The sequence below is a fragment of the Strigops habroptila genome, chromosome 1, assembly GCF_004027225.2.
Source record: "Strigops habroptila isolate Jane chromosome 1, bStrHab1.2.pri, whole genome shotgun sequence".
In the NCBI taxonomy this organism is placed as follows: domain Eukaryota; kingdom Metazoa; phylum Chordata; class Aves; order Psittaciformes; family Psittacidae; genus Strigops; species Strigops habroptila.
The window spans coordinates 86560917-86588788 of NC_044277.2; the positions used below are offsets into that span (position 1 = coordinate 86560917).

At 42.2% G+C, this 27872-nt stretch overlaps 1 protein-coding gene across 2 annotated transcripts; it reads right to left on the reverse strand.

Moving 5' to 3' along the window:
• Nucleotides 1-11212: 11212 nt before the first annotated feature.
• RPP40 (ribonuclease P/MRP subunit p40) lies at nt 11213-27005 on the reverse strand. 2 transcript variants are annotated; one of them, XM_030510602.1, is made up of 8 exons: nt 26769-27005; nt 24886-25030; nt 23677-23745; nt 22361-22456; nt 21469-21594; nt 15378-15576; nt 14290-14424; nt 11213-12409 (listed from the first exon to the last, which is right to left on the reverse strand). In XM_030510602.1, the coding sequence occupies exons 1-8, from the start codon at nt 26895-26897 to the stop codon at nt 12211-12213; spliced, it is 1098 nt and encodes a 365-aa protein (XP_030366462.1). In that variant the 5' UTR covers nt 26898-27005; the 3' UTR covers nt 11213-12210. The 2 variants fall into 2 exon arrangements, with proteins under 2 accessions (XP_030366462.1, XP_030366471.1); XM_030510611.1 differs by lacking the exon at nt 26769-27005 and adding an exon at nt 26310-26612.
• Between the last annotated feature and the right edge of the window lie 867 nt (nt 27006-27872).

A 27872-nucleotide genomic window follows, 5' to 3' on the forward strand; every position in this document is an offset into this window, starting at 1 on the left:
CTTACTCAATAAGTTTACAACATTTTGCCCACTGTAAGGCTTTTTTTTTCCCAGTAGCTTTTTTAAATGTGTTTTACTAACAAGTCACCCAATTCCCCTTGTATCAAGACAACTTTAAATTCAACTTTATCCCCCTCTGTCACACTGACCTAACATTGTTCCAGCAGAATTTCCGAATTCAACACTTGTGAAGATCAGAAGCATTTGTAAAACTACAAAGCGGGGGCTCCCGGCATGGCTTTGGGAGCTTCACTGTAGAGATTCTTGGTCCAAGATTAGGTATCATGGAAGAAACTTTCACAAGCAATCCTAGGAATGCTGGAGTTAGATATCAGGCATGCTCGATGTCCTCTGTTGTAAACAAAAGAATTAATATATTTTTAAACAGAAGATGGAACAGTGTAATGATTTTGCACTGTTATTTGTTTTGCACAGGCTTTTCCTGCCTAGAAAGAGTTAATCTGAACAGTAGTTTTCTCTCTTTAGCAGGAACTATGCATCACCCCCTGATCAAATCTCCTGAGAATACAAAATTATAAAATTATAAATGGTGTCCCTCAGGTTTACTGAGGGAACAGGCAGGAGCCACAGGAAACAGGAGCCCTTGAAAGGCTATGCAGTATTATCCTGTCTTTCAGATCAGTACTGTATCCAGACACATATTTAACATCCTTCATCTTTCTCTGCTGCATTGCCTTTATCCAACAGCAACCTTGAAGCAGAGCTTTACCGACACTCAAAATAGCTTTTGACAAGGACATGTAAAACCATTCACTATCTGAAGAGGTCAGTAATACCTGTAATAGGAACACAGGGGCGCTGGAGTAAGCCTGGCACTCTTCTAGCTTGACCTACCCGGAGTTGCATTAAAAATCCTGTTCACACGTACATGAATATATATAAGCATTTTTGGCTAAAACCTGCCCAAAATTATAGTTACCACCTAATTTTAATAAGTTTATCTCTCTTAATGATCATCCTGGATCAGGAGAAAATAAGAAGTCCCTCAGGATCCAGTTTGTTTCTCTTTAGGGCTTTTTAATTGACTAGTTTTCTCAGCCCTGTTGGGCCATGCTGGCTCTCCACATACTCAGAATCATATAAATCACAATTTCATCTAATCCGCATATTTTCTAATAAAAAGGTGGTCCATTTCTATCCTAGCATTATGTCAGTATTCCTCTTTGAAGTCCCATGGAGCTGCATCCCATTCATACTACAGTACAAAAATGACTGGAGCACAGCAATCTTTTGGTCACCTTTCACACAGACCCTTTAGTCTATTTTTGCTGGTATCCATCTTTCCCACAAATCCAACTTGATGCCTACTAAAACAATGCACAGCACAACTAGCTCAAGACTTGCTGTTTATGCTAATCTTGACACTTCTCTTTTTCCCTGCCCCCTACGATCTCAGTGCTTTATTTATTGTTCTGACTTGTGCCAAACACTGAAGTCACAGTCTGAATTTTCAGCTTACTTGCATCCCTAGCTCTTTTTCTTCTTGTACAGCTGCCTCCCCCCTTTCCTCATAAGCATTACCACATCTGAATAACTTTGTTTTTTTTCATACCTGCCATGTATTTACATAATGGAAAATGTAATTTCTTTTCCTCTCCTCCCCCCCCCCCCAAAAAAAAAAAATCCTGGCAGTTCACAATGCTCAGTCCTTGTGCCTTTGCACATCATCTGGGATAATCTGGACCCCAAAGTAACACGGGGGTTAAGAAATATGAAGCTTTCTTTGGCTCTGTTGTGATTCCGACTCCTAGCAGCCAAGTTGCCTCATTCAAATTGTCATTTTTCAACAAAACCCACAGGCTTTAAGACCTAAATTCATCCAAAAAACACATGCAGACGAACAGGCTCCAGCCAGCTCTCACTTGCCATGAAGCCAACATCCTAATAGAGCTTCATCTTTGCTTTCAAAAACCTCATGACAGGCTAATTAATTTAATAGTCCAGACTTCTCTTTGGTTGGGTTCAATTCCCTTCCCAGAAAGCTTCCCCTAGCTCTTTACGATATCTTGAAACTGGTTTTCACTATCTCAAACCATTACTGTTCTTGACAGTCTGTCTCAAGATTTTCCATGTACCAACCTTTCCCATCACCAGGGCAAGCCAGATGCTATCAGGAGAGAAAAATGTGAAAATAAAGAGTGACAGACCCCTTTGGTAATTCCCCAATACCTCTCAAGCCTAGTAAATAGGACATTATTTTGCTGGCAGTAACACCCTCACAACAGCTACAGGGACACAATTCAAGAGGCTGCGTGCCTAACCACTGTACCACAGGGCAGGGACAAACTTTCTGAACCCTGTATAAGGTCAATCAATCAAGTTTAAAAGCATTAGCCTGGGTGAAACACCGCAGTGCATTTCTCTCTTCTCCAGCTTCCCTTTCCTAGTAAGGGCAAAATGTTTGCACAACTTCATCAGTTCTGTCCACTACTCTTTTTAAAAAAAAAAAAAAAAAACCAAAACAAACAAACAAGACTGGAAGCATTGGAAGGCAAAGATGGTCTCTTTTTACACATCAGTACAAGCGCTGGACATAATGCTGCTAGCAGACTATGGCACTTCACATTCAGTCTAAGAACTGGTTAGAAATTCAGTGAAGTGCTCAGAAGTTGCACTGTTTCCCTCCAAACGTGCTACTTCCAATAGTAAATCCTTCACCGAGAACATCCAGACTGCTCATGCAGGAAGGCTTTAGACAGCAGGAATCAAGTTTATGCCCTCTGTAATAAACTGACTGTAGTAATTTCAAACTACAGATGCAGTGAAACATCTGTAAGGGTTTGAAACAAAAAAAAAAATGCACACAAAAGATCGGTGAAGTCCACGAGGGGGCTGCCAATTACACTACTTCAAATAGTAACAGGTTCTTTGTGAATTCTGACTCAGTATGCCCTCGCTCAGGGTCACACACAACAGCTCAGAGCTGATGAGAAGACACAGATCTAGTGGCCACCAGATGATGCCATCCCCACCGCTACTTACTTATAAACCAGCATACTTGCTGGCTTGTAAGTAAGGTGGTTTAACAAAGCACCAACCGTAGCTGCACAGTTTGCAGATTCTGGTATTTGAGGACCTTCTCTTAGAATAGGGTGGTGTCTCATCTTGTTTGAGTGCAAATGGCATAAATCTAAACATGCTTACAGGTAAGCTATTTGTTCATTAGGAAGACAAAAACCCCATGTTTTTACCAAATTCAGAACACTATGGAAGAACCCAGGAGTTCTCAATTTGCCTTGAAATCATTCATCTTCACACATTCTGTGTTCTTCTGCATGTAAGACTCTGAGTTTGGAAGGAAAAAAAAAAACAAACAAACATCTCAGAGCCTCAACTTAGTCATAAAATACTGTATCTTTTTCTATATTTCTATCTAAAACATCCAGGGCAAAAATTTTCATGTTTAGTCTCAGTCCAAGACCAATTTCTAACTTCTAGTTTCCTTCTTTATCCACTTTGGCTTTTTTGTTGAAACTGAATTCAGAGGGAAGAATGGGGGCACCACAGCCCTTTTAAAGTAGTAACTGTATGAGCTGGCACACTTTTCTAAGAACCTGATGTGCTTCTACCATGTCCTCACAATTTACAGGGACAAGCACCTAAAACATTTTGAACAAAATACAGTTCATGAAGCAATTTCTATGTATTGAAAAAGCCTCAGCCAAACATCTGTCCTATGTTACTACAGCAGTTTTCAACCCCTTAACTTTGTTTCCCAATCACATTTTTGGGGTCTTTCAGAAAATGGCAGGTATTCCTGAAATGACTGATCTCAGGGAAGATTGAAGGGGTGGAACAAACCCCAGCACCATCTTGGAGGCAGACCATTTCTGAGCTAAAGAGGAGAATTGAGCTCTCAGCGCTGAGGGCTTTCTGTCTAGATGGCAGTTATCAAGACTACTCTTCCAGAAGAGAGGCCAAGAACTCCCCAGTTTATATTTTCTGGAATCAAACCCTGCTTGCTCATCTACACGAGCTGTGGCAATTGCTGGCCAAGGGCAGGATCCAGCTAAGCAAGCAAGCAGGACACTGAGCAGGCACCCTGCCTGCAGCAAAGCCCATCTCCCTGGCTGATTTCTTGATTTCAGCACAGCAAACATTTTTAGAAACAGATGCCAGTAAATCCAGGAGCCCTTGAACTTTCTGAGTCAACCCACCAACACATACTGGAGTAAGAAAAGAGTGAACTATTCCAGATTACAAAGCGCCAAAGCAGCCCTGGATGGGGCAGACCTGCCTCCTGACAGGCATGAAGAAAGGTATTTTCTTCACAGTTCCCCTCCCTAGAGGTCCTCAGCGTACAATTCGCTTGGTCAAGTCATGCATTAAAGAAAGAGGAGAGAACAGCACCTGGATCTAAAGAAGTCTCATATTTAGTTGAAATTTAGCAACTGCACTTTCAGCTCCTCGGGAGGAAAAGTCAGTATAGATTGTCATTCACAAAAGAAACAAATCTACAGAATAAAAAATAGCTTTTCCACCCAGACTATCAACACCAGCAGAGTTTTGCATAGAGCATGTGTGCTTTCTTTCATGGAAGTGTCATGGCTATGCTCCAAGCTGCCGGTTCCGTAAGAGCTATATAGAGAGGTTCCCACGGCCAGCAATACCTTGGGACTTGAAAGGAAGCTACAGAAATTCTTTGCTATTTAAAAATGCACTCACTTCTTTTCTAGAGAAGGCACAGAGAGGTTCCCATGAAAAGTAACATGGGTGAGGTTGGGCTGGAAGCCCTTTTGAAGCCACATCTTACATAGCTTCCTGAAAACAGTGTTCAATCCTTGCTGAATCTTGCCCCTCTAAATCTTCATGCAAGGCGTGGAGCTCCGAGTTCATTCTCATTTAATTGGTCTTAGTGTCTAAATGCTTTGAGCACTGCTTGGGGAATAACAAAGGAAACCTGGCAGCAAGAAGCTGAGCAAAAAGGAAAGAAAAAATTAATTCTGTGACCCTTTGAGAAATCCGGGAACCAAACAAGCATCCTACTGATCCTGCAAAGTTTAAGGGACTTCTGTCACCAGGGATCCAAACCTGGCTCCTAAAACTCATGTATAATCCCCAAAATAAAGCTCTGGCTGCTTCCCACTAAATGCATCAATTTCTGCCTACTTCACATAGGACTGTCATGGATATAATGGAAGCCATAACGAATAGTGTTTCAACAAAACAATACATGAGAATTTAGTCATGTCTCTCTGCTCGACTGAAAGGGAAGTCCTACAGCTAAAAATCTCAGCCTTCCTCTTGGGGAGAACAGAACAATGAATCTTGCTGCAGAGTGACATATTCCAGGCAATTACAAGAGCTTCAGAGCCCAAAGCCACACTCTGAGCATGACTGGAACATAAACAGATTAGCACCTGCTAGGGATTGCTCTCCTCCCGATTTGGAAAGCATGTTCCCACTTCAGTTTTGGAGCCTTTGATGATGCACAACCATTCTTTTAACAAGAAAAGCCACTTCACATTTTTATAAATATCCAAATACTTCATGTTACCCTTAGTTACCCTTCATCCCTCCGTTTTCTACAATGCTGCCAACTAAAATGGACTCTCATTTTCCTGCGCATTACAGTCTTGCCTTAAGCAGAGTAAACCCCATACCATTTCCTTCACTTATATCAGCTTCCAGGCAGGCAGAGGAAAGATAGAATTTGTGTTGCCCTGGAGCCCTGGTCAGAATCACCCCTCTCTGATCAGCAGTCTTCAGAGGAAAATGGATGTGGCAAGAGCTGATTCTAGGTTCTGAAGTGAATTATGTGAACACTAAATGATAACCTATGGCATCCTCCAAGTGCTTTACAAAGCAAGTAGCATCTCTAAGTCTGTTGCACTGAATGGGAAAGTGTCAGAGCATCACAGAACTGCAATGTTATTTGTAGAAGGTCACCCAGTACTTTGTTATCAGAGCTACAAGTACATCCCAGATGTCTCTCCCAGAGTCCTTCAGGCAACCTTGCCTTTTGGTCTCAAACTGAAGACGCACTGTAGTCCTTCAAACAGTCTACCAGCTGGTGCAAGCAGCTCACTACTCAGCACGCTGACTTTTCTGGAGCCCTGTTCCAAGAACAAGAGTAAACGCACTTTGTGGGACTGGGTATCCAGCCTGAAGTCCGTTAATGTCAGTGGGCAATTAACTGCCTACAGGTAGGCATCACAATGCTCTGCTTTTACACATCTTTTACAAGTCTTCAAAATTATGTAGGCGCCACCGCTTTTGACAGATCTAACCTGATTGCGCCTACACAATTTTGAAGGCTTAATTCATGCACCTTGCAAACCCATGCTGGTCACATGTATACCATTAATCATCTGGCCAAAGCATCCGTTGCTCTGAATTGCTAAATCGCCCACTATTCCTACAGACCTTTAAGATCAGCACAGAGATTCCTCATGTCTCGGACTGTGATTCCATAGTATTTAACATTAGATGAGAGTCACAACATCCTTTATAGTACAAATTTCAGTGACATCTGAAACACAACTACCTTTCTGTCAAATGAGTCACAAGTACATGATATGGCATTTAAGTCCTCTTTGGGGAAACAAATGATACCCAACTCTCATCAAGCTTGCAAAAATATTTGAGGACATTTACGTAAGTTTATGGGGCTATAACATCTTGTTCTGACACCAGGAGTTCAAAAGTTGGATTTAGTATCTACCTGAAAAACAGGCTCAAGAACCAATGTATCACTGCTTGGTTTTGTGCCTGCTGTACAAAAGCTGACCATTTAAATGCTCAATTTCTTTCAACGACAAAGAAGAAACCTCTTTTCATAAATTGTAATCAGTGTCCCAAAGACAGTGTGGTGAGTAGTTCAGTAAGGCTTTTATCCCACGCCAAACTACAAAAACTTTTGAAAATTACAACATAATTAACACTAACTTCGAGTAAAGCCTTACACCCTATCCTTTTAAAAATGCATATTCGATTTGGTAGCACTGGAGAGAAGTATAAACTTTCAACAGTGACAAAGATTAGAAATACTTGCCTTCATGATAAATCAATAAACATGCTATTTTCCACCTGTAATCACACAATAAACTTAGTCCCTTTGCATTCTCTCCAACCCTAAAAGCATTCCATGTATAAAGATTGTTGGTATCTAGTGAACCAAGACATCTGGCTTAGACAACAACAGTAACATTAGTATCAATAGTTATCTATATTTCACAGCGGGGGGACAGAACAGTATATACCACTGCTTAGGATATTCTTCAATTACCCATGTAAAACATAACCATATTCTATTAACTAAAGCCCACTAAACTGTTCTAAAAACGCCAGCTAAAAGAAATTTGGCATAGCCAAGGCACCCTGCACCTTGCTCTCTGGAAAGCTGAAAACTACTCAAGTCACTTTAGCTCCCCCTTTTTTGCTCCTATATATAGCTGCATTGAAACAAATATTTTTAAGCAGTGATGGAAGTAACTTCCAAGGACGAAACAGAAGCCACTCTTTTATTAACAGTTGCCTTGGTTTATAGTAGATATTTCTGAAATACTTATTTAATAAATAACCACCTTCTGAATATTAACAACTAATTGAATTACTCTCTAGTTTTGCTCTTTGAGCTCTACTCTGTGAATAAAAATGATTAAGAGAAACAGTTCAAGCATGTTCCACTATAGCTACCACATAAAGAAATACTAAAGACAGTCAATTGCATGCATTAATCTTTAATTAACAGCATCAGAGGAACTATATATAATCTAGTACCTAGAGTACGGGACTAGCTATAAAAAGCCTTCATTCTAATCCCAGATCAGCCACTGATTTGCTATGCCCCTCCCATGACAGGAGAACAGAAATACCCCTCCAAGCTCTCGTTTTCCTTTTTAGCTTTTGTCTGCCCTACTGCTTCTTTTTGCAGCAGTTGTAGCACAGGTGCTCTCTCCATGGGCAAAACTCCACCCTGGCTCTACAGCACTGGGTGAGCAGCCCAACTTCTAATTGCAATTAACAGCAATATCAGGGTCACCCAACCTATCTCAAGACAGTTTTAAATCTTTGTTTCTATAATGCTCTCTGAAACCTTACAGATAAACCAAAAACCCTCCCTGTAGCAAGGGATAATAAAAAGCACACAAATTACTTCCAACAAGAACATTACTGCCCATCTTTGAGCAATCTCCCCGACTCCCACGATTGCTATGCAATCCCCAGGCTGATGACATATGAACCTGTTTCTTTCTTGTTGGCTTTTTTCCAAGACATCCAACTTTACATCTTGGCTAGCCTCTTCAAAATGGATATTTCCCAGTAAACAGCATGATGCAGCCAAAACAAAGCACATACTTCTTCCATTAAGCCCCGTCAGCTCCCTTTTAAGCAGCCTTAGATTAACACTCATTCTTGTCTCTCCTGCATTCCCCAGATCTAGGCTGTGCTGAATCTTGCTGCTTTCCCTCTGAAACAGCATCATCTCTAGAATCTGACAGTCAAAGTTCTTTTTTGCATCCTTATGTCTAATTTTCTCAGAGCCCCCCCATGCTGATATTCCTTTCCTCACACAAAATAGTACTACCACCGCTAGGCTCCCATTCTTGCCATTAGGGGATACATACCTTTATTTCCTTAACAGGTTCCTGACTCAGTCAGCAAACCAAAAAGGCAGATATATTCTATTTAGACTGATTTTGCGTAACACACACACACTATTCAACTGCCCCAGCTCTTGTCTCCCCTTCGTCAACATGAAAGTTTGTTCTCTATTTGTTCCACATCCACCAATTTCTGAACACACATAACCACTAACTCGAACATGTGGCTGGAGAAGTATGTGATCTTTGCAGCCCATTCTCAGCTGGTTTCGTCTCCCCACCAGTAACCTCTCAACAAAATTTCCTTTCCTTCCACCAGTGGAGACAGGAATGCACAGCTCAGCAAAAGGGCTGAGGTTAAAGCAAAGCAGTTCCCTAGCTCTCAAGGAGTGTCTTATCACTGCCTGTGCACATACCAGCACAAAAACCCCCTCTACTCATCATGCAACCAGCTTACCCCAGGCTTGCCTCTGCATTCAGGTATTTGGCTCTCCTTCCCCATGCTAGATAAAACACTCCCCAGAGGCAAAACTTCTTAGTAAGCACTCAGCCCTTTGATCTCAGAAGCAGCTGGTGCACAGCTGCTCCCCATTACTTTTGCAGCTCTTGGGAACCTTTTGCATTTTCCCGTCCTCCCTCACAGACAGGCACAAAGGGCAAGAACACCAGCAGCCATCTTTCATTCTCAGGCAAAGACTTTTATCTCCATCTCACAGAATCATTGAATGATAAAACAGTTTGGGTTGGAAAGGACCTTAAAGACCATGGGCCCTGCCCAATTCTTCCTTGAATTACTGCTCACCTGCCCCAGTCCCGAATCATCCCTCCTAACCTGCTCCCCAAGGAGGTGAGCAATGCCCCCCATTCCTTTTCTCAGCAAGGGTCTCCTCCATGCTTGAGTCTCCCGGGAAGAAAGAATGCTCCCTTTATCCTTACAGTCCATAGGAAACAGGCTGCTGCCCCTCAACCCAGGAAAATCTTCCCTCAGGTCATGGTTGTTTGCATATGGTAAGAAAGAAGCCAGTTCTGCCCCACAGTTTCTCTTCTGTGCAGCTACAAAGCCCAGCAAGCATGGGAAACCCTGCCTCCTAACAGGCAGGCACACTATCGGACCTTGCTAGGAAAGCATGAATCTGCTTAATGCAGTATCACCTCACAGAGACCAAGAGTAGACAACTGCAGTGACTACTAACAGCACAAGGTTTTCTTTCAATGATACTTTAATTTAGGTTTACGGAAAACAAAGAAAAGCTAGAAACTTACGCAGCACCTCAAGTTACAGGATTCAGAGACAGTATTTTAATCCCTTCCTTAACTGGAAAAGCCATTTGAAACAACCACCTGAAAACAATAGGGATTGTAGGAAACAGCATAGCCAAATGACTGCCTCTAACACTGAGCTATGAAACATTTACAGCCCATTGCCTATATAAACAGAAAGCAAAGGGAGCTGTTGACCAATCTGATAAGATTTCCCTAGATTTCTGTAAAAGATTTATATTAATACTCACATGCTGTGGAGAACTGATATTGCTGAAATACCTACTCCTCAGCTTGCCTTCCAGAACCATCCCAATGAAACTACCATATACCCACCGCTGCTGCTGCAGCAGCTACTACATCAACAATCCCAAGATGCTCTGCAATCAGGTGCCAATTAGAAAAATCATTTCACCTGGTCCTACTGCTGCCACTTCAGAGCCACAGCTGCTGCACTCCTGCTGGGACTACTATGAAGCATATGCATAAGATTTCGCTTCTTTCTCTTGGTTAATAAAGGAAACAAACCCACCAATACAAAATTCTTCTTCCAGGTGGCATTCTTCTTTCCCCAAGCAGTATACATTATGCTTTGGCAGAGAAAAATTTTACTAGAATCTGATGGAAAGATGAGTGCATTCACTGAAGCAGCTACAAACTTCATTCAACTTTTCATAAGGATTTAAGATTTTTAACTTTGCGTTAGAATTTTTGCTTGCAGGAAAGCCCAAGCTTTTAAGAGACCTTCTCATCAAGAGGAAAAAGGGAGACACTCCTGGTTACTAGTCTCTTTCGTGAAAGTTGACACACAGCATAATCTCTCCACAGACACTTTCAAAAGCAGACTTTAGCCAACAACTGAAGCCATTTGCACTGACACATAATCATGAAACATAATGTTTGAGCCAGCCATGTTAACTATTTACTTGTAAAGGGTCAAGCCAAGAAGTTTCCCAGACTCTTGTTCATTCAGTTTGTGATCATGTGACTCTATGTCTGTACATGAGACAAGGTGGCACCTCTGCTCCTGAGATAACCTGCTAGGAACACCTCATGGCAGGATAATTTTTAAAAACAACATAATGATTTAGAAAACTGTTTGCTGATTCATCAGAATTGTGTTTGTGAAACGTGTAACAAAGCTTGAGCAAAAGGGGTTGTGTGTAGTGGAAGCATATGACAAACACTATCCAGTAAATCATCCAAGATGATTCTCCTCACTGCATACAGCAAATAAACAGATGAAAAAATAAAGCTCAACTGCTTCCCATGGTCCTTCTGATTTTCTGTGCCGCTCGCCCTGATAGGAGAGCTTGATTTTTCCACTACAGACATGCTCTAACTTCCACTACCAATCTCTCGCTCCATCAAGTGGACAACTTCCATTTTAGCACTGCATTGGCACTTTAATGATACATACCCATTCCATAAAACAAAAACCAAAACAATCCCCATCTGCACCCATCCTCCAAACCACCATCCAACCTTTCACTGATTTCAACAGGAGCTAACCTGCATTCTTTATAGCTGCCTGTGCGCTCAGCATTGCTGCTTATTGTTAACAAAATCCATTTTACTTCAACTGCATCGTTTGAGGTGTGTCCATAGCACTCTTCCCAGAAATGTGTCTTCAATAACATGACAGTGAAATCTCCACAAGTTGCCCTGGAAGCAAGAACCATAAGCTACTTTAAAACAAAAAGTAGAGTTGTTCGGGGTGTTTTTGGGGTGGTGGTGTTGTGAGCGTGTGAAGGTCAATTAAGAAAGCAAGCAGCAGCCTTTTGCACCACTGTTAACAATCAACTTCTTTCTGACGACCATGATGTGCTAAATCAAAAAAGCAAGTCAGCAATAAGCCTTCCCTTTTTTCACGTTTAATGGGTGCTTCTCCCACTGTCACATACCTCCTTCTCCTCATCTTTTTTTTTTTATTTGCCAGCATGTAGGCTGAAATGTCTAAAACGTGAATTTGAAGGGTTTACAGATCTTTAATGTAAAGAAAGAAAACATTAAATCCCAAAATGAGCTTTCCTCACAAATATTTTAGCTAGCAATCTGTAAAACTAACTAACTCCCAAATTCCAAAATTACTCCTAGATAAAAGAAAACCACCTACAGTCAATTCCTGAGTGCTTACAACTCTCAAAAACATCTTCTTAAAGCTAGAATTGTGAAGTCCTTCAGAAAGCACTGTATGACAGTGAAGAAGCAAAAATCCACTCCTTCCATTGTAGGTCATCCTTTAAAGGCTATAAATAATGGAAAAACATATACAGCCTTTCAGTACTTAACTTGTTACCTGATTCCTTTTATAAAAATTATCTTAATAGGTTTCTATACAGTAACATGGGATTATTAGAAAACAACTTCTGTAGATGTAGCTTTATGGAGGACAATCATCATTAGTTCCTACAGCCATCTGAAGCCAGTAGTCCAGATTTCTAAAAATGACAAAGTTGTACAAGTTTTCTCCTCCCTTGTGGAAACCATGTTCACTTTCTCTCCAGGAAACAGGGCTGTCTGCAAAGCCATGCACAGTTAAGGTCAGCCAATACGCCAGCTTTGGTTCACCAAAATAGCAACTGCAAGGAAGAAGACAAGGTAATTAATAATTATAATTGAATAGACAGCATGCTCAAGTATACAATATCAAGTACAAAAAGCCAAAGACAGGCACTTCAGTGGAAATTTATAATTATCAGTTAAACAAACCTATTTTTGTCCATAATACATAAATTCAAAAGAAAATATTCCATCAGAAGACATTCGGAAACAAAAGAAGATTGACTCTTGATTATTCCTGCCACACTTTTAGACATAGCAAACCCGCAAGCTACAGCAGTTAGAAAAAGTTCTAAGTTGTAAAGTAGCTGTTCTCAATTTCCTACAGCATGCAATGTCTTTCAGAAAATTAAAACATTTACTACCAACAGTTGCTATCAGGGAAAAATGACACTGGAGAAAGAAACATAGTCAGGCTATGATGACACAAATATTTTTACCACCAGGAAGGAAATGGATTACGAATAATCAAAGCCAGACATTACCCACTGCTCTTAAGAGGAGAATAAAAGCCAAGGAAATTTGTGTTCCAAGCTTAGCCCAGGGAGGCCTTCTGCATGAGATTTGAAAATTGCTCAAAGAGTAATGATCATATTCCAGATAAAACAACAGCAATATTGTCATGAGTCAGTGCTGCAACTGTTAGCCACCATGCACTTCAAGCACTGTCTCACACATGGAGCAAGAAGTTTCCCAAATTTACTATCAGGAGCACTAATATACAATACAGACAGACATATACCATGTTGATCCATGATACACTAACATCATGTAGTTTGGTATTGAATTAGATCTACAGCTACCCTGTTCATCACTATCCAGTGCTCTACATTGCACTTGATCTTATGATACTTTTCAGTATCATAAAGAGATTTCAATCATATTTTCCACCATGCTGTGGTTTAAGCCCAGCCAGTAACTCAGAACCACGCAGCCACTCACTCACTCTCCGTCTTCTTTCCCCGTGCCCCAGCTCCCAGAGGGATGGGGAGGAGAATTGGAAGAATGTAAATCCCATGGGTTGAGATAAGAACAGTCCAATAACTTAAGTATAATACAAAACTACTACTGCTACCACCGATAATAATAATGATAAGAGAAATAACAAGGGGAGAGAATATGAAACTAAGAAGGGAAGGAGAGAAAAAAAACCACAAAGCAATAAACACAAGTGATGCACAATACAATTGCTCACCACCCAGTGACCAATACCGATACCCAGCCCAACCCAAGCAGCGATCTGGCCTTCCAGGTGACTCCCCCCAGTTTATATACTGGGCGTGACATACTGTGGTATGGAATGCCTCTTTGGCTAGTTTGGGTCAGGTGTCCTGTCTCTGCCTCCTCCCAGCTTATGCCCCTCCTCACCGGCAGAGCATGAGGGACTGAAAAGTCCTTGATTGGGGTAAGCATTACTTAGCAAGAACTAAAACATCAGTGTGTTATCAGCACTGTTCTCAGACTAAAGCTGAAAACACAGCACTGCACCAGCTACTAAGAAGGAGAAAAATAACTGTTACAGCTGAACACAGGACACATCATTAGTTAAAAATACTAAATGAGATGTATTTGAGAGCACCTGATTTTCATAGATGGGGAATTTGGAAGATGCAGGAGCTCAGCAGAGCCACTGTTTCTTAGAAATTAAGATGAAAAGCAAATTAATTACTAGAATATGGGGCAGACATTTTCAAATTTGATGTATCCAAAATTGTTTATTGCTTTATTATATCAATATTAAGCTTCCTGCTCATTTCCTAATTAAAAAACCTCTTCATTTTGTGTATTTTGCTATTTACTTCTAACAGCACTACTGAAAAGAAGTATTTAAGAGTGATTTCAAAAATTGAAAAGTGTTAGAGTACAAGTGTTTTAGTAATATGCTCCTGTCAGTCCTTACCACAGCTGCTCCAGTAACTGAATTATCTTCTCAGGAATTATAAAGCCTGTGATTGTGCACAAAAAAGCTTTTTCCACAATTGTGTTTGGCTGAGGACAGCAATAGGTTGATAAGAAGCTAGATGATTTGTTGTCTCTGAGGAAAAAAAAACACCAAACACACACAAAAAATAAACATCAACTAAAGTCACTTTAAATCTTCTACAGGAAATCTCAATAATCAAAACTTATACCAAACAAGTAGTATCTACGTATATCATCTAAATTAATACTGAAGCAACTAACGGCTAGGCAATTAATACGCAAGATGTCATGGTGCTGTGGGTTAACCCTGGAAAGCACCTAAATACCACATAGCTGCTCACTCACTCGCCCATAGTGCAATGGGGGAGAGAATCAGAAAGGTAAAAGTGAGAAAACACATGGGTTGAGATGAAGACAATTTAACAGGTAAAGCAAGAGTTGCACATAAATGTGAAACAAGCTAACAAATTCATTTACTACTTCCCTTCAGCAGGAAGATGTTTAGCCATGTGCTGGAAAGCAGTGCTTCATCATGTCCAACTGTGACTTGGGAAGACAAACATTGTAAGTCTGAACATTTCCCACTCTTCCTTCCCCAGCTTTTATTGCTGAGCATGCCACCATATAGTGTGGGACAATCCTCTGGTCAGCTGGGGTCTGCTGTCCTGGCTGTGTTCCCTCCCAGCTTCTTGCTCACCTCCAGCCTACTCACTGAATGGGCAGTGCAAGAAACAGAAAAGGCCTTGGCACTGCAAGCACTGCTCAGCAATAGCTAAAACATCACTGTGTTATCAACACTGTTTTGGTCACAAATCCAAAACACAGCACCATACCAGCTACTACAAAGAAAGGTAACTCTATCCCAACCAAAACCGGTACACATGGGTACCCCTAAAAACACACCTAAGTTATTCAAGACTTACAACAAATGCTTAAGTGCGTAACAGACTTCTGACTTACAGAAATGTGTCTTTCTTCATTCTTGTTCAACTCTTCCTTAAAATAAATTGTGGCTTTCCTTACTTAAAATGTATTTAAAGAGATCAAACAAATTCAAATACTTACAAGCTAACTTGATTCAAGACAGCACCCAGCCATTCAAACAGCTCCTCTGTACTGCAGGACTCCTCTGGCTTTCCCTGTAGTTCGTTACTTTGTAACACCGGGCACTGCAAGTCCCTTAATGTGCTGAATGTTACTTTTGGCTTCAGAGCCTCTATTTGGTTTTTTGAAAAGTATGACATCAACGTTGATCCCTCTGCACCTTAACAACACAATACCACACACAGCTGTTACAAAACTACTAGACAAAAGGAGTGCTGACTACCTGAAACCATTGTATATGTATACAAGAAAATGCGGTGTGTAAAACTGCTTACATGCTGTTATCTCTGGCAAAGCCTATACAATCTTCAGCTACCTTATCTTCTTGGAAATAAAAAATAAGTGCGAGGTCCAGCAACCCAACATAGCTCAGTAAATTTACTATTTAATTAGCAAGTATAGATCTGTCAATAGAAAATTCAAGCAGAATTAACTGGCCAAGTAATAAAGTGGACTCATTAGAAGAGGAATTCAGTGTGTTCCTGAAAAGGAAGATATGAAAGGGTGCAGGAACACACATCAACTGCTTCCAAAACCTAACCTAGCCTAAAAACCTAACCTAAGCAAGCATATTGCAAACTCAAAGATATTAACCACCTTCTTTTTGAAGCAGTAAGATAACAGACGTAGAATCAATTCTCCTAAATTTGAAATTCCAGATAATGTATTCTACTTTCATAAGGTAACAATGGGTCTCTAGGAGACCAAGAAATAATACCTTATTGATGAGAAGTCTGAAGTCCAGAACAGTATTTAAATACTGCAGGAAACACATGTAGAAACAGAAGAAGTTCAAGAACAGGATAGAGTTCTGTGGAATCCTTGTTCTCTATCCACAGACAGAGACTTCGGAATATTCCAGAATTGCTATCAAAAATTATGGACTGCCTAAACTCCATCAGCCATATTTGTCTCATCAAGGACAATCATAGAATCATAGAATCATAATCGTAAGGGTTGGAAAGGACCTTAAGATCATCTAGTTCCAACCCCCCTGCCATGGGCAGGGACACCTTGCACTAAACCACGTGGTCCAAGGCTCTGTCCAACCTGGCCTTGAACACCGCCAGGGATGGAGCATCCACAACCTCCCTGGGCAACCCATTCCAGTGCTTCACCACCCTCACTGTAAAGAACTTCCTCCTTATATCTAAGCTAAACTTCCCCTGTTGAAGTTTGAACCCATTACCCCTTGTCCTACCGCTACAGTCCCTAAGGAAGAGTCCCTCCCCAGCATCCTTGTAGACCCTCTTCAGATACTGGAAGGCTGCTATGAGGTCACCACGCAGCCTTCTCTTCTCCAGGCTGAACAGCCCCAACTCTCTCAGCCTGTCTTCATACAGGAGGTGCTCCAGCCCTCTTATCATCCTCATGGCCCTCCTCTGGACTCGCTCCAACAGCTCCATGTCCTTTTTATGTTGAGGACACCAGAACTGTACACAGTACTCCAAGTGAGGTCTCACGAGAGCAGAGTAGAGGGGCAGGATCACCTCCTTTGACCTGCTGGTCATGCTTCTTCTGATGCAGCCCAGGATACGGTTGGCTTTCTGGGCTGCAAGCGCACACTGCTGGCTCATGTTAAGCTTCTCGTCAACCAACACCCCCAAGTCCTTCTCTGCAGGGCTGCTCTGAACCTCTTCTCTGCCCAACCTGTAGCAGTGCCTGGGATTGCCCCGACCCAGGTGTAGGACCTTACACTTGGCTTGGTTAAACTTCATAAGGTTGGCATCAGCCCACCTCACAAGCATGTCAAGGTCCCTCTGGATGGCATCCCTTCCCTCCAGTGTATCAACCGAACCACACAGCTTGGTGTCGTCGGCAAACTTGCTGAGGGCGCACTCAATCCCACTGTCCATGTCACCGACAAAGATGTTGAACAGGACCGGTCCCAACACCGATCCCTGAGGGACACCACTCGTTACAGGTTTCCAACTGGACATCAAGCCATTTACCACAACTCTTTGCGTGCGGCCATCGAGCCAGTTTTTGATCCACCGAGTGGTCCATCTATCAAATTGATGTCTCTCCAATTTAGAGACAAGGATGTCGTGCTGCACAGTGTCGAATGCTTTGCACAAGTCCAGGTAGATGACGTCAACTGCTCTGCCCCTGTCCATCAGTTCCGTGGCTCCATCATAGAAGGCCACCAAATTGGTCAGGCAGGATTTCCCCTTAGTGAAGCCATGTTGGCTGTCACCAACCACCTCGTTGTTTTTCATGTGCCTTAGCATGTTTTCCAGGAGAAACTGTTCCAAGATTTTGCCAGGCACAGAGGTGAGACTGACTGGTCTGTAGTTCCCTGGGTCTTCCACCTTCCTCTTCTTGAAAATGGGGGTTATATTTCCCTTCTTCCAGTCATCGGGGACTTCACCTGACTGCCAGGATTTTTCGAATATGATGGACAGTGGTTTAGCAACTTCATTCGCCAGCTCCTTCAGGACACATGGATGGATTTCATCAGGTCCCATGGACTTGTGCACGTTCAGGTTCTTAAGATGGTCTCGAACCTGATCCTCTCCTACAGTGGGCCTAAGGTCTTCATTTTCACAGTCCCTGCATTTGCTTTCCAAGACTTTCATGGTGTGGTCAGAGCATTTGCTGGTGAAGATGGAGGCAAAGAAGTCATTAAGAACTTCAGCCTTCTCCAAATCCATGGTAGCCAGTTCTCCTGATAGCTTCCGAAGAGGGCCCACATTGTCCCCAGTCTGTCTTTTATCTGCTACGTATCTATAGAATCCTTTCCTGTTATCTTTTACATCCCTTGCCAAACTTAATTCTAGCTGGGCCTTAGCTTTCCTAACCTGGTCCCTAGCTTCCCGGGCAATGCTCCTATATTCTTCCCAGGCTGCCTGTCCTCGCTTCCACCTTCTATAAGCTTCTTTTTTCCCTCTAAGTTTCCTCAGCAGCTCCTTGTCCATCCATGGAGGTCTCCTGGCCCTCCTGCTGCACTTTCTTCTAGCCGGGATGCAACACTCTTGAGCACGTAGCAGGTGATCCTTGAATACCAACCAGCAGTCTTGGGCCCCCCTGCCCTCTAGGACTGTATCCCATGAAACCTTACCAAGGAGGTTCCTGAAGAGGCCAAAGTCTGCTTTCTTGGAGTCCAGGGCAGTGAGCTTGCTGCATGCTCTTCTCACTGTCCTGAGGATCTCAAACTCAACCATCTCGTGATAACTAGAGCCAAGGCTGCCCAGGAGTGTCCCAACCACATTTCCAACCACTCCCTCCCTGTTGGTGAGCACGAGGTCAAGCATGGCACCTCTCCTTGTCGGCTCCTCTATCGCTTGAAAGAGGAAGTCGTCTTCCACACAATCGAGGAACCTCCTGGATTGCTTGTGCCGGGCCGTACCGTCCCTCCAACAGATGTCAGCATGGTTGAAGTCCCCCATGAGGACAAGGGCCTGCGAGCGTGAGGCTGCTCCTATCTGTTTGTAGAGCGCTTCATCCACAGAGTCCTCTTGATCAGGCGGCCTGTAACAGATCCCCACCGTAATGTCCCCCATCGCTGTTCTCCCTTTGATCCTGACCCACAAACACTCTGTTAACTCATCACCCGCCCTCAGACAGAGTTCCATACTCTCCAGCCTATCACTGACATAGATAGCAATGCCCCCTCCCCATCTGCCTGGCCTGTCTTTTCTAAACAGCCTGTAACCTTCCATTCTGACACTCCAGTCATAGGAGCCATCCCACCATGTTTCTGTGATACCAATGACATCATATTCCCGTAGACTTGCACACTTCTCTAATTCTTCTTGCTTGTTCCCCATACTACGGGCGTTTGTATGGAGGCACCTTAGCCGAGCTCCAAATGCAGCCGACTCAATGGCTGACAATCATTTGGGAGAGTAGAAAAAGGAGGCTAACCTGATTCCTTTTAGTCATCCTTCAAAAAAGGCTGTCCAAGCACCAAAGGGCACAGTGACAAAGACAGGCAGCCACCGAACTTTTGTTAATTTAGTACTTTTATATAGATACATTTAAGTCTGAAGTCTGCTAGAACAGATGATTTTCCTTCAGCCTGTACCTCCTCTTGGCATTTGTTAGACTAACAGGTTCAAAGAATGCATAATATTACCCTAGAAATCTTAGTCAAATATAAAAAAATTCTACATTTTAAATGTCTGCTGTATATGGGAGCCTCAGCTATAGCCCTAACTTAAGGAAATACCAGAGACTACAGTCAAGACTCCAACAGAACAATTCTACTAGCTACAGCATAGCTTTCCATGTCAACAACCACCAGGCACACTGTCAAAGTTTTCTGGAGACCAGTCAACTTCAGCCAATAAACATTTAGAATTGTCATAGAAATTGCAGAAATAGAAAGAGAAGAAACGATTGTTTTCCCTCTGTCACTGAAGACGTGAGATACTCCATATTCCCTTTTTCTGTTCTTCTTGGTGCCAGAACTGCTAAGTGGGAAAAACGGGTATGAAAACAAGAAGTACTGCTTTTGGAAAGTGACACAAATATTTATAGGTTTGCAGCATTGCTGGCCATAGCAAGAAACACCAGTTATCAGCAGGAAGGCTGAACACAGAATGTTCACGGAGGACATGGATTAGCTCAACGAATAGAGCTCTCTTTTCCCCTTCCAGCAGAATACACACAATGCCTCATGTCTATTAATAAAAAGCTATAAATGTCTGTCATGTGGTATGAGGACAAGATGCCTGCACAGAAAGGCATGCAGATTTAACTCCATATTCAGGAAATGATTGACCTTACCCCTTTTTTGTATATAAGAAAGTGAGGAAAAATGAATGCTATTCTTCCTGAATGCTACTAACACTGGCAGCAACAAACATAAGAAACTTACCGGCCCTAGAGGCAATTTGCTCTCTGCCTAGGATCAATCACTCCAAGCAAGCTGAGCCTGAAGATCCACCACCTCAGCTGGGTTTATGGAGCAACAGTCTTGACTATGATTCTTTCCTGAAGACTACAAGGACAGGAATTGCAAACCCTAAACAACTGCTGTATGACAAACAAGGAAGGGTCCTTATTGTATCATTAGAACTTCAAAAGGGGGAGGGGAAACATGAAGAACTAAAGTGAAACATGGACACTACTAAAAGATCTTAGAAGCAGCTTTAATTCCTCAGATCAGTTAACTCCCTGTCAGACTTGGTCTTGAAGAACAAGGAGAGTAACAATGTAAGGAGCAGATGGGAAAGCATTCTTGGGGACCTCTCTTAACATCCCTTCTCACTAGTGTGGAGACTCAAAGCAGAACCACAGTAAAAGCTACACAGCTATGATGAAGAAAATCAACTTTTTTTTTTTTTTTTTGCAGTATGGACTCATGCAGTTTTTGACAATTCTATGCAAATACTACATATCCCTAGATACAGTCAGTTCTGAGGTAATACAAGGAACTGAGGACTTTGGAAAAGGGCCCTCAGAGGAAGAACAATATTTGAATCCAGAGGAAAAATAATGATTAGCAAACAGTACATAAACAAACACTAGAAAAAAGGTGATTTGAGACAATAAGATTTCTTATAACAGCAACCTCTTACTCTGCTCCAGTCTCAAACAAGTGCTTGAGAATAAAAAGGGACTGTGTACACATCAGCGTATACAGAACATGATGGAAACAGGGACTCTGTACATGTCCTACAGCTACTGATGAATTGAAAGTTCCCCATCTTAACTACTATACAAAATATATAACTTACATGTATTAATAACAAACTCAAAAAAAGTGTATTTTTAACATAAAAAAAGATGAGGCAGCACTATGAAACAGGCAAAGTTACCCCAGAAATCCAGGGCAACCCAGAGACATGAAAATGAAGTAACTAAGATATCTACTGCAAATCACTGTTGTGTTCCTGACTGTAGTGTTCTGCTGTTTAGTAAGTAACACATACAGCCCCAAACAAATAAACAAAATGAATTAAAAAACCCACATGCAAACACATTTTAGTCTAACTTTTGCCTCCACTAAAAATGCATTTGGACAATTGCTACAAAAGAACAGTAAACTAAAAATGTTTGGATTTCATGTCAGTTAGATTTTACTTTTACATTTAATTCTTATTACCTGTATTATACCAAGCCAGTAGGAAGTCAAATTCTAAAGGTTTCTTTTCTTTTAAGGCCCAAAGCACTCTGTTATGTTTCTTGCTATCAGGGTGAAAGCCGGAATCAGTCAAGTCAATAGTTATAACTGTAAAAATGTACAAAAGCAACTGTTAACCAATTGAAATAAATATTAACGTTAAATTTATTAAGAATCATAGCATGGTTTGGGTTGGAAGGGACCTTAAAGACCATCTAGTTCTAATTCCCCTGCCATCAGCAGGGACACCTTCCACTAGATCAGGTTGCTCAAAAGTTTATCATATTAAAAAGTTCCAAAGAAACCAAGGAACATTAAACTTCCTTTTCACATACACAGCGTCTTTACATCTTTACGCAAATATGACTCCTTATGTAAATAAACATTTACCTCCTGCTGTACTTATTTCGATATAATCTGAAACTGCCTTCTAGTGACTGAAGGGACAGATTCTTTTTGTAATGGCACTAACAGAAATCCCAAACCAGTGCCTTAGAAATACCTTGGTAATTATGCAAGATATTAGTAGTAAAAAAAGCTAGAATTTCTGACATCAAAAGCCACATATACAACAATGACACTTCTTCAACTGTTGAATTGGTCCCAGGATAAAGTTACATTTATTTTTCAGATGGAAATTTCATGATACATTTTACTTGACAAACTGAATGGTAAAATGATGTCCCATTTTGCCAAAATTCTTATTATTGGTAGCAAGTTTCCTCTTCTAAAGTTTTATGTAACTGCCTATCAACTACTGCAAATTCTAATACATTTGAGATGGCATTATTTTGATTATTTACAGAAGAATAATAGTAACAAAAATCACAACAAAAGATCTGAAATAAGCACTGTCAATATAAATAATACTTACTATATCTCATTACTTTTTTGCCAGAATACTTAGAAGGGCGACCTTGCAGTCCAAGTTCCTCATACGTATCCTTATCCACCGATAGAATCAGATTTCCTATAAACAAAACAAACTTTAATACAAACAATCTTCTACTTAGTTCCCTTTGAAGTCTTCTGAGAACCGTATATCTTATACAACATTAGCTTTGGCTCAACGGTATTACTAATGTATTCCAAACTCCCTAGCTCCATTTAAATGGATTACCTGATTAACCATTAGGAAAAAAAAAAAAAAAAGGAAAATAAAGTGTTGTAACTCTATTACTCTTTTATTAAAGAGGTCTTATGAACTACAATGAGATGAATGTAATGTTATTTCTGAGATAGCCATACCTTTTATTGTACTACCTCCCTTCATTGCTCAATCTTTCCTCCACTTGTCCCCTAGCATTTGCTGTGCCGTTGGTTGAACACTACATTACACCTGGCTCTGATTTAGTAAACATTCATGTACACGTTGCTCAACTGAACATACAAAAGCAGTTCCTCCAACTCCAGAGGGACTACTCACATTAGGTAAACTATGCTTATTAGTGATGAGCAGATACGTGCTGGATCAACTCCACTTCCATGTTCATAAACCAAATCTGGCAGATGCCACCTGGTACAAAATTTCACAACAGATTTCTACTACAGCCTTTCAGTTCTACTGTACAAGTAACAGTATAACACAGAATACAAACAAATAAGGCTGTTGCTGAAGATTTCAAATGGTGACATCACCAGGAACTGTAGTGCTGTCTCTGCATTAATTGTGCATAGCTTGTAGTAACTCTATCATACAAGCTCAATCACTGTCTCCATTTTGCTAGGACTGTGCTAACAGAGCACATAAAAGAAATCCTCCTCTGAAGAATCTGAATTTACTTATGCCCCGATGGGCACCTGCCATATTACAGCACCTGAGGCTAGAGGGTTGATAGACCGATTTGTGTTTCTATTACACCTGATACAATGTTAAACAGAAATAAAGTCATATTTGAAGCCCAAATAGCTTCATTAGTTTCTCTGCATGTAAAATACCACCTGACATTTTATCACAAAACTGTGATGGAACTGAAACAGAGCATTTTAACACATTACATAATTCTCAAAAACCAAAAGTGTGCCCAAGCGGGATGAAAAAAAAAGTTACAATGAGTATTTTTCTGATTCAAATGTATTTCTAGTTAAGTTGGTAAGTATAACCACCATTACATGCTCCAGGTTACATTAAAAAAAGGTCTCCAAAACATAATCAATATGTATGACTAAAAACAAAACAAAACAACATACCATTTGGTAGCAGAGCTGCAGTATTATCTTGATCTATTTTTGTTTTATAGGTAAGCGCGTAGCATGAACCTTTAATAGTAAAGCAGAAAACCATGAGATTAGAGTCTCCAATGAGACATGACGATATGAAAGATTCACCTCAAGATATTCCAACATGCCAAATACCATCTGAATTGCTCTAAACCCTTGCGTTTTCATCAGCTTTCTTTCACCCTCTCAAGCTAAAGAGCATTTTGTTATTACTTTTATGAACTTTAAGCCTCGAATTGGCACTGTTTTGAAGGACCAGATACATTACCAATATGCCCCAATATGAAAGCACTTCTTTTCTACCTGCAACTTTCCCCATTCAGCAAATGAAAAACCCCATTTTTTTTTTTCCAGACACATTTCTATTATCAGTTCAACACAAAGACAAGGGGCAAGATGCTCACGTTTCTATTTTGTTGCATTATCTGCCACAACCAATTGTTTTTCAAAATACAAGCATCACATCCTGTAAACTCTGTGTACAAATGTCACATTGCTTCCATAAAACTACTGGCATGAAAACCATTAATGAGACTAAAGGAAATAAGAAGAGAGTCCCACAGCCAGCAAGTAAATATCTATTCTCTTGTTTCATCTACATGTTCTCTGTTCTCCTTTCTTTCCCCTTTCAAGCTTTTTTTTCCTCCCTGGCAATCATCCCAAGGGTACAATAGTTATCGTAAGTCAAACATGTGGGCCCTGCCATATGAAAACAGCATGCTCTGAGTATGCAACAGTGAGTTGGCTGGGCAGAGGCTGCATCTTTTCTCTTTTTGTATTGCCTGCTGTGGACCACAGCTACCACCACTCTGTGTTGAAATATGAAGGAATGAGAAAGGGAGAAGGGACCAGATTTCTGCAGGAATTGGCATAAAGATGAGGTGTAGAAGAAATGGGTGTGAGGACACATGGAAGTCCTCTTGATAGCTGGCTTGCAGAATTAAGATGGCATAGGGAGAAATGAAGAGAGGACAATCATTAAGTTTTTGGACCTAGTGGGTGCAAACAAATGTTGACACACCATGAAGCAGAAAAAAGCAGATAAATAAATTAATACAAAATTTTCTTAGTATTTTTCCTTCCCTTCGTTTAAAATAATAAATATTAATAAATAGATTTTTCTGTGTTATGAAAAAGAAATATATTATTACTGCATCTGCCATGTTCTGATTTCCTTACCTTTCTTCACAAAAGCATCAATGAAATCATGAGCGACCAATTCATGAAGTGGTAAATTCCTCACCAGGTAGTACTCTCCAACATCCGCAATAGTGCTTTTCAGCACTTCAGGCAGCAAGCCGCATTCAGGGATCAAAAAAGACACCTATTAGGAAAAGATCTGTAATGTAAATCATATCCTAAAATCTGTTCTAGAAGAAAACCAAGAAATACAAAATAAAACCTCTACTTTTCAAGGACATGAATATATTATACCAAAACGAGATGAAGAAAAAATAGTATCAGGCTATTGTCTTCAAAATGTATCAATTTGCACGAAGTCTCTAGGTTCTCTAAATACATTATTTGGGTTTGGGATTTTTTTTTGCATTTTACATGCTATACAATAGCATTTGAGGTGTTAAGTAAAGGCATGACTTTACACAGCATGAGTTAAGATCTTGTTTCACGTCATTATAAATTTAGCTTGATGTTGCACTGGAACATTTCCTTCAGCCCTTGCTGCAGGAAGCAGTTATAACTAAAAATGTAGGCTAAGCATTTATGTAATCTCAGTGGAAAAGTGAAGACCAAATTAGAATTTCAACTAGTTTTTAAATCAATGCACTCTCCAGTGTGGAATACTTTGGAGGTCAGAAGAGTGAACAGACCATCAGAGCAAAACTTGAAGATGGGCTCACAGAAAAGTTATAAGGCGTACATTAAGGCTCTTTCTTCTGTTTAATTTAAGGCAGAAAACTGATTTTCAAAAGGGAGAAGCACCCAGCTTCTCTTACTACACTCAGCATTTTTGTCTTTTGGTCCCATTGCGCACCTTTAATTTCCCTTTTGTTTAAAACCATTCCTGTATGTGTTTCATAGATCAAGAGAACTCTTAAGTTCAGGAGACCAGGAAAAACAAGGTTATTACATGGGCAACTACCACACTTCGCAGCAACTATGCCCAAGCAGCACAAAGGTCAGTTCCCCTGCTCCTTCTCTCTCCATTCCTCAAACTTTTTTTCCAAAAGCTCTCGGAGAAGAGGTTCGCACCTCCCTTTGCACACATATGCAAGAGAAGCAACAACCTGACAGATGGGCTTCCTGTCACGCAAGTACAAATCTTTCTAATTAGCTGCTGAAAAAATTACTAAGGAAATGGCAAGAGAATCTGACTGGAACTTGCAACAGTCGAAGAAAAGAGAGTAAGCTGGCAAAAACTGGACTTTGCACATTAAGTTGTCCAAAACGACACAGTTGATAATGGCATGATGCGATACTTTGGCAGAGGCAGAGACAGCGTTAAGACTAAGGGCTTTCAGTGTACACCTGCTGCCAGGTCCCTCCCTGCCGACGGACTCCCTCATCCCCTCACTGCTTGGACTGGGAATTTGTGGGTGCCGCTCCCTTTATGACTTGGTGGGTAGCACTGACTAAACTGTCACCTCTCTTCTAGTTTGTGTCCGCATGGTCTTCCACCCTTTGAGGTGTTGTGCACTGAGACCACGAAACCAACGGGGCCAATTTTCTTTTTTCTCTTTTTTTTCTTCTTTCCCCCCAGAAGAGGCACACGGGCCACCTCTGACAAGGTTGGAGGAACCTTCCAGAAAACAGCCTGGCGCAGGGCGCAGGGCCAGCAAAGCGCCCCGTTAAGGGCTGCCAGGCGGAGCCACCGGGACCCTCCCCCCCGCGGTGCTCCAGTCTGGCCGAAGGGGCGCGGACACCTCTGTCCGCCCCTCTCTCGCCGCGGCGGGGCCACGCACCGCCCCCCAGCACCTTCCCCCGGGGGCAGGGACCGCCTCAGCGGGGCCCCCTCCTCACGCCCACCCGTGGCGACGGCCGTTAACGGCCCCCAGCTCGCGCCCCGCGCGAGCGGCGGGCGGGCGGTGGGGGCACGCACTCACGCGGCAGTTGTAGGCGTGGTCCCGCACGTGCGCCGCGTGCCGCGAGCGCGCGTGCCGCGCGTGCCCCTTCTCGCAGACCAGCAGGTGTCGCGGCGCCTGGCGCAGCCGCTGCAGCGGCGGCACTGACATCACCCGCCGCGAGAGACCCCGGCGGGGCGGAGAAGGGACCCCGGCCGCGCCGCCCGGCACGGAGCGATTGCCGACACACACCGGGCAGCAGGAGGGAGGCGGGAAGAAGCTGTGCCTTGAGGTCACTTCCGCCTGCTTCGGTAGCGCAGCCGCTTCCGGTGCGGTGCCGGCTGTGCGCGGCCGTGGTGCGGTGGTGGCGATGGCCGTTGCGCGCTTCGCCCGCCGCCTGTAGTGGTGCGTCTGCACGCTCGGTGCTTTGGCCTTCGCATGCTCACAGCAACGCCGGCATGGGTCGGGCAGCGGAACCCGCATGGGTTCTGCGCTGCCGCAGCTGTACTGCGCACCATGGGACGCTCGGGTCTCAGCCCAAGCTGAGTCCATGCACAAGAGTGGCTGCGATGCCCCATCCTTGGCAGTGTTCAAGGCCAGGTTGGACGGGGCTTGGAGCAACCTGGTCTAGTGGAAGGTGTCCCTGCCCATGGCAGGAAGTTGGAACTGGATGACCTTTAACGTCCCTTCCAACCCAAACCATTCCATGATTCTATGATACTGAATTAAGTATTCCATTGTGTATAGAGACATAGTCATGGACAAGACAACAAGAACCCTCAAGATGGGCAGAGCAATCCCCCATGCACCTGGTACTGTAAATAAAGTAATGTTGGCTTTCTAACCTGTCATTCTGGTTGGAGAGTTTATTTTCCTGGGTTTTGCTGACAATTAGAAGCTCTCCTGGGACAGCTTCCCACAGAAGTGTGGAATCACCATCCCTGGAAGATTCAAAAACCATTTAGATGAGACCCTTAGTGACATGGTTTAGTGGTGGAGTTGGCAGTCCTGGGGTAATGGTTGGACTTGATGATCTTAAAGGGCTTTTCCAACCTAGTTGGTCATATGATTCTATGAATTCTGCAAGCAGGAGCCAGGCCCCACTGGCATTGAGGGGAGAGTTGTATGTGTCCAGGGCTCATGTCC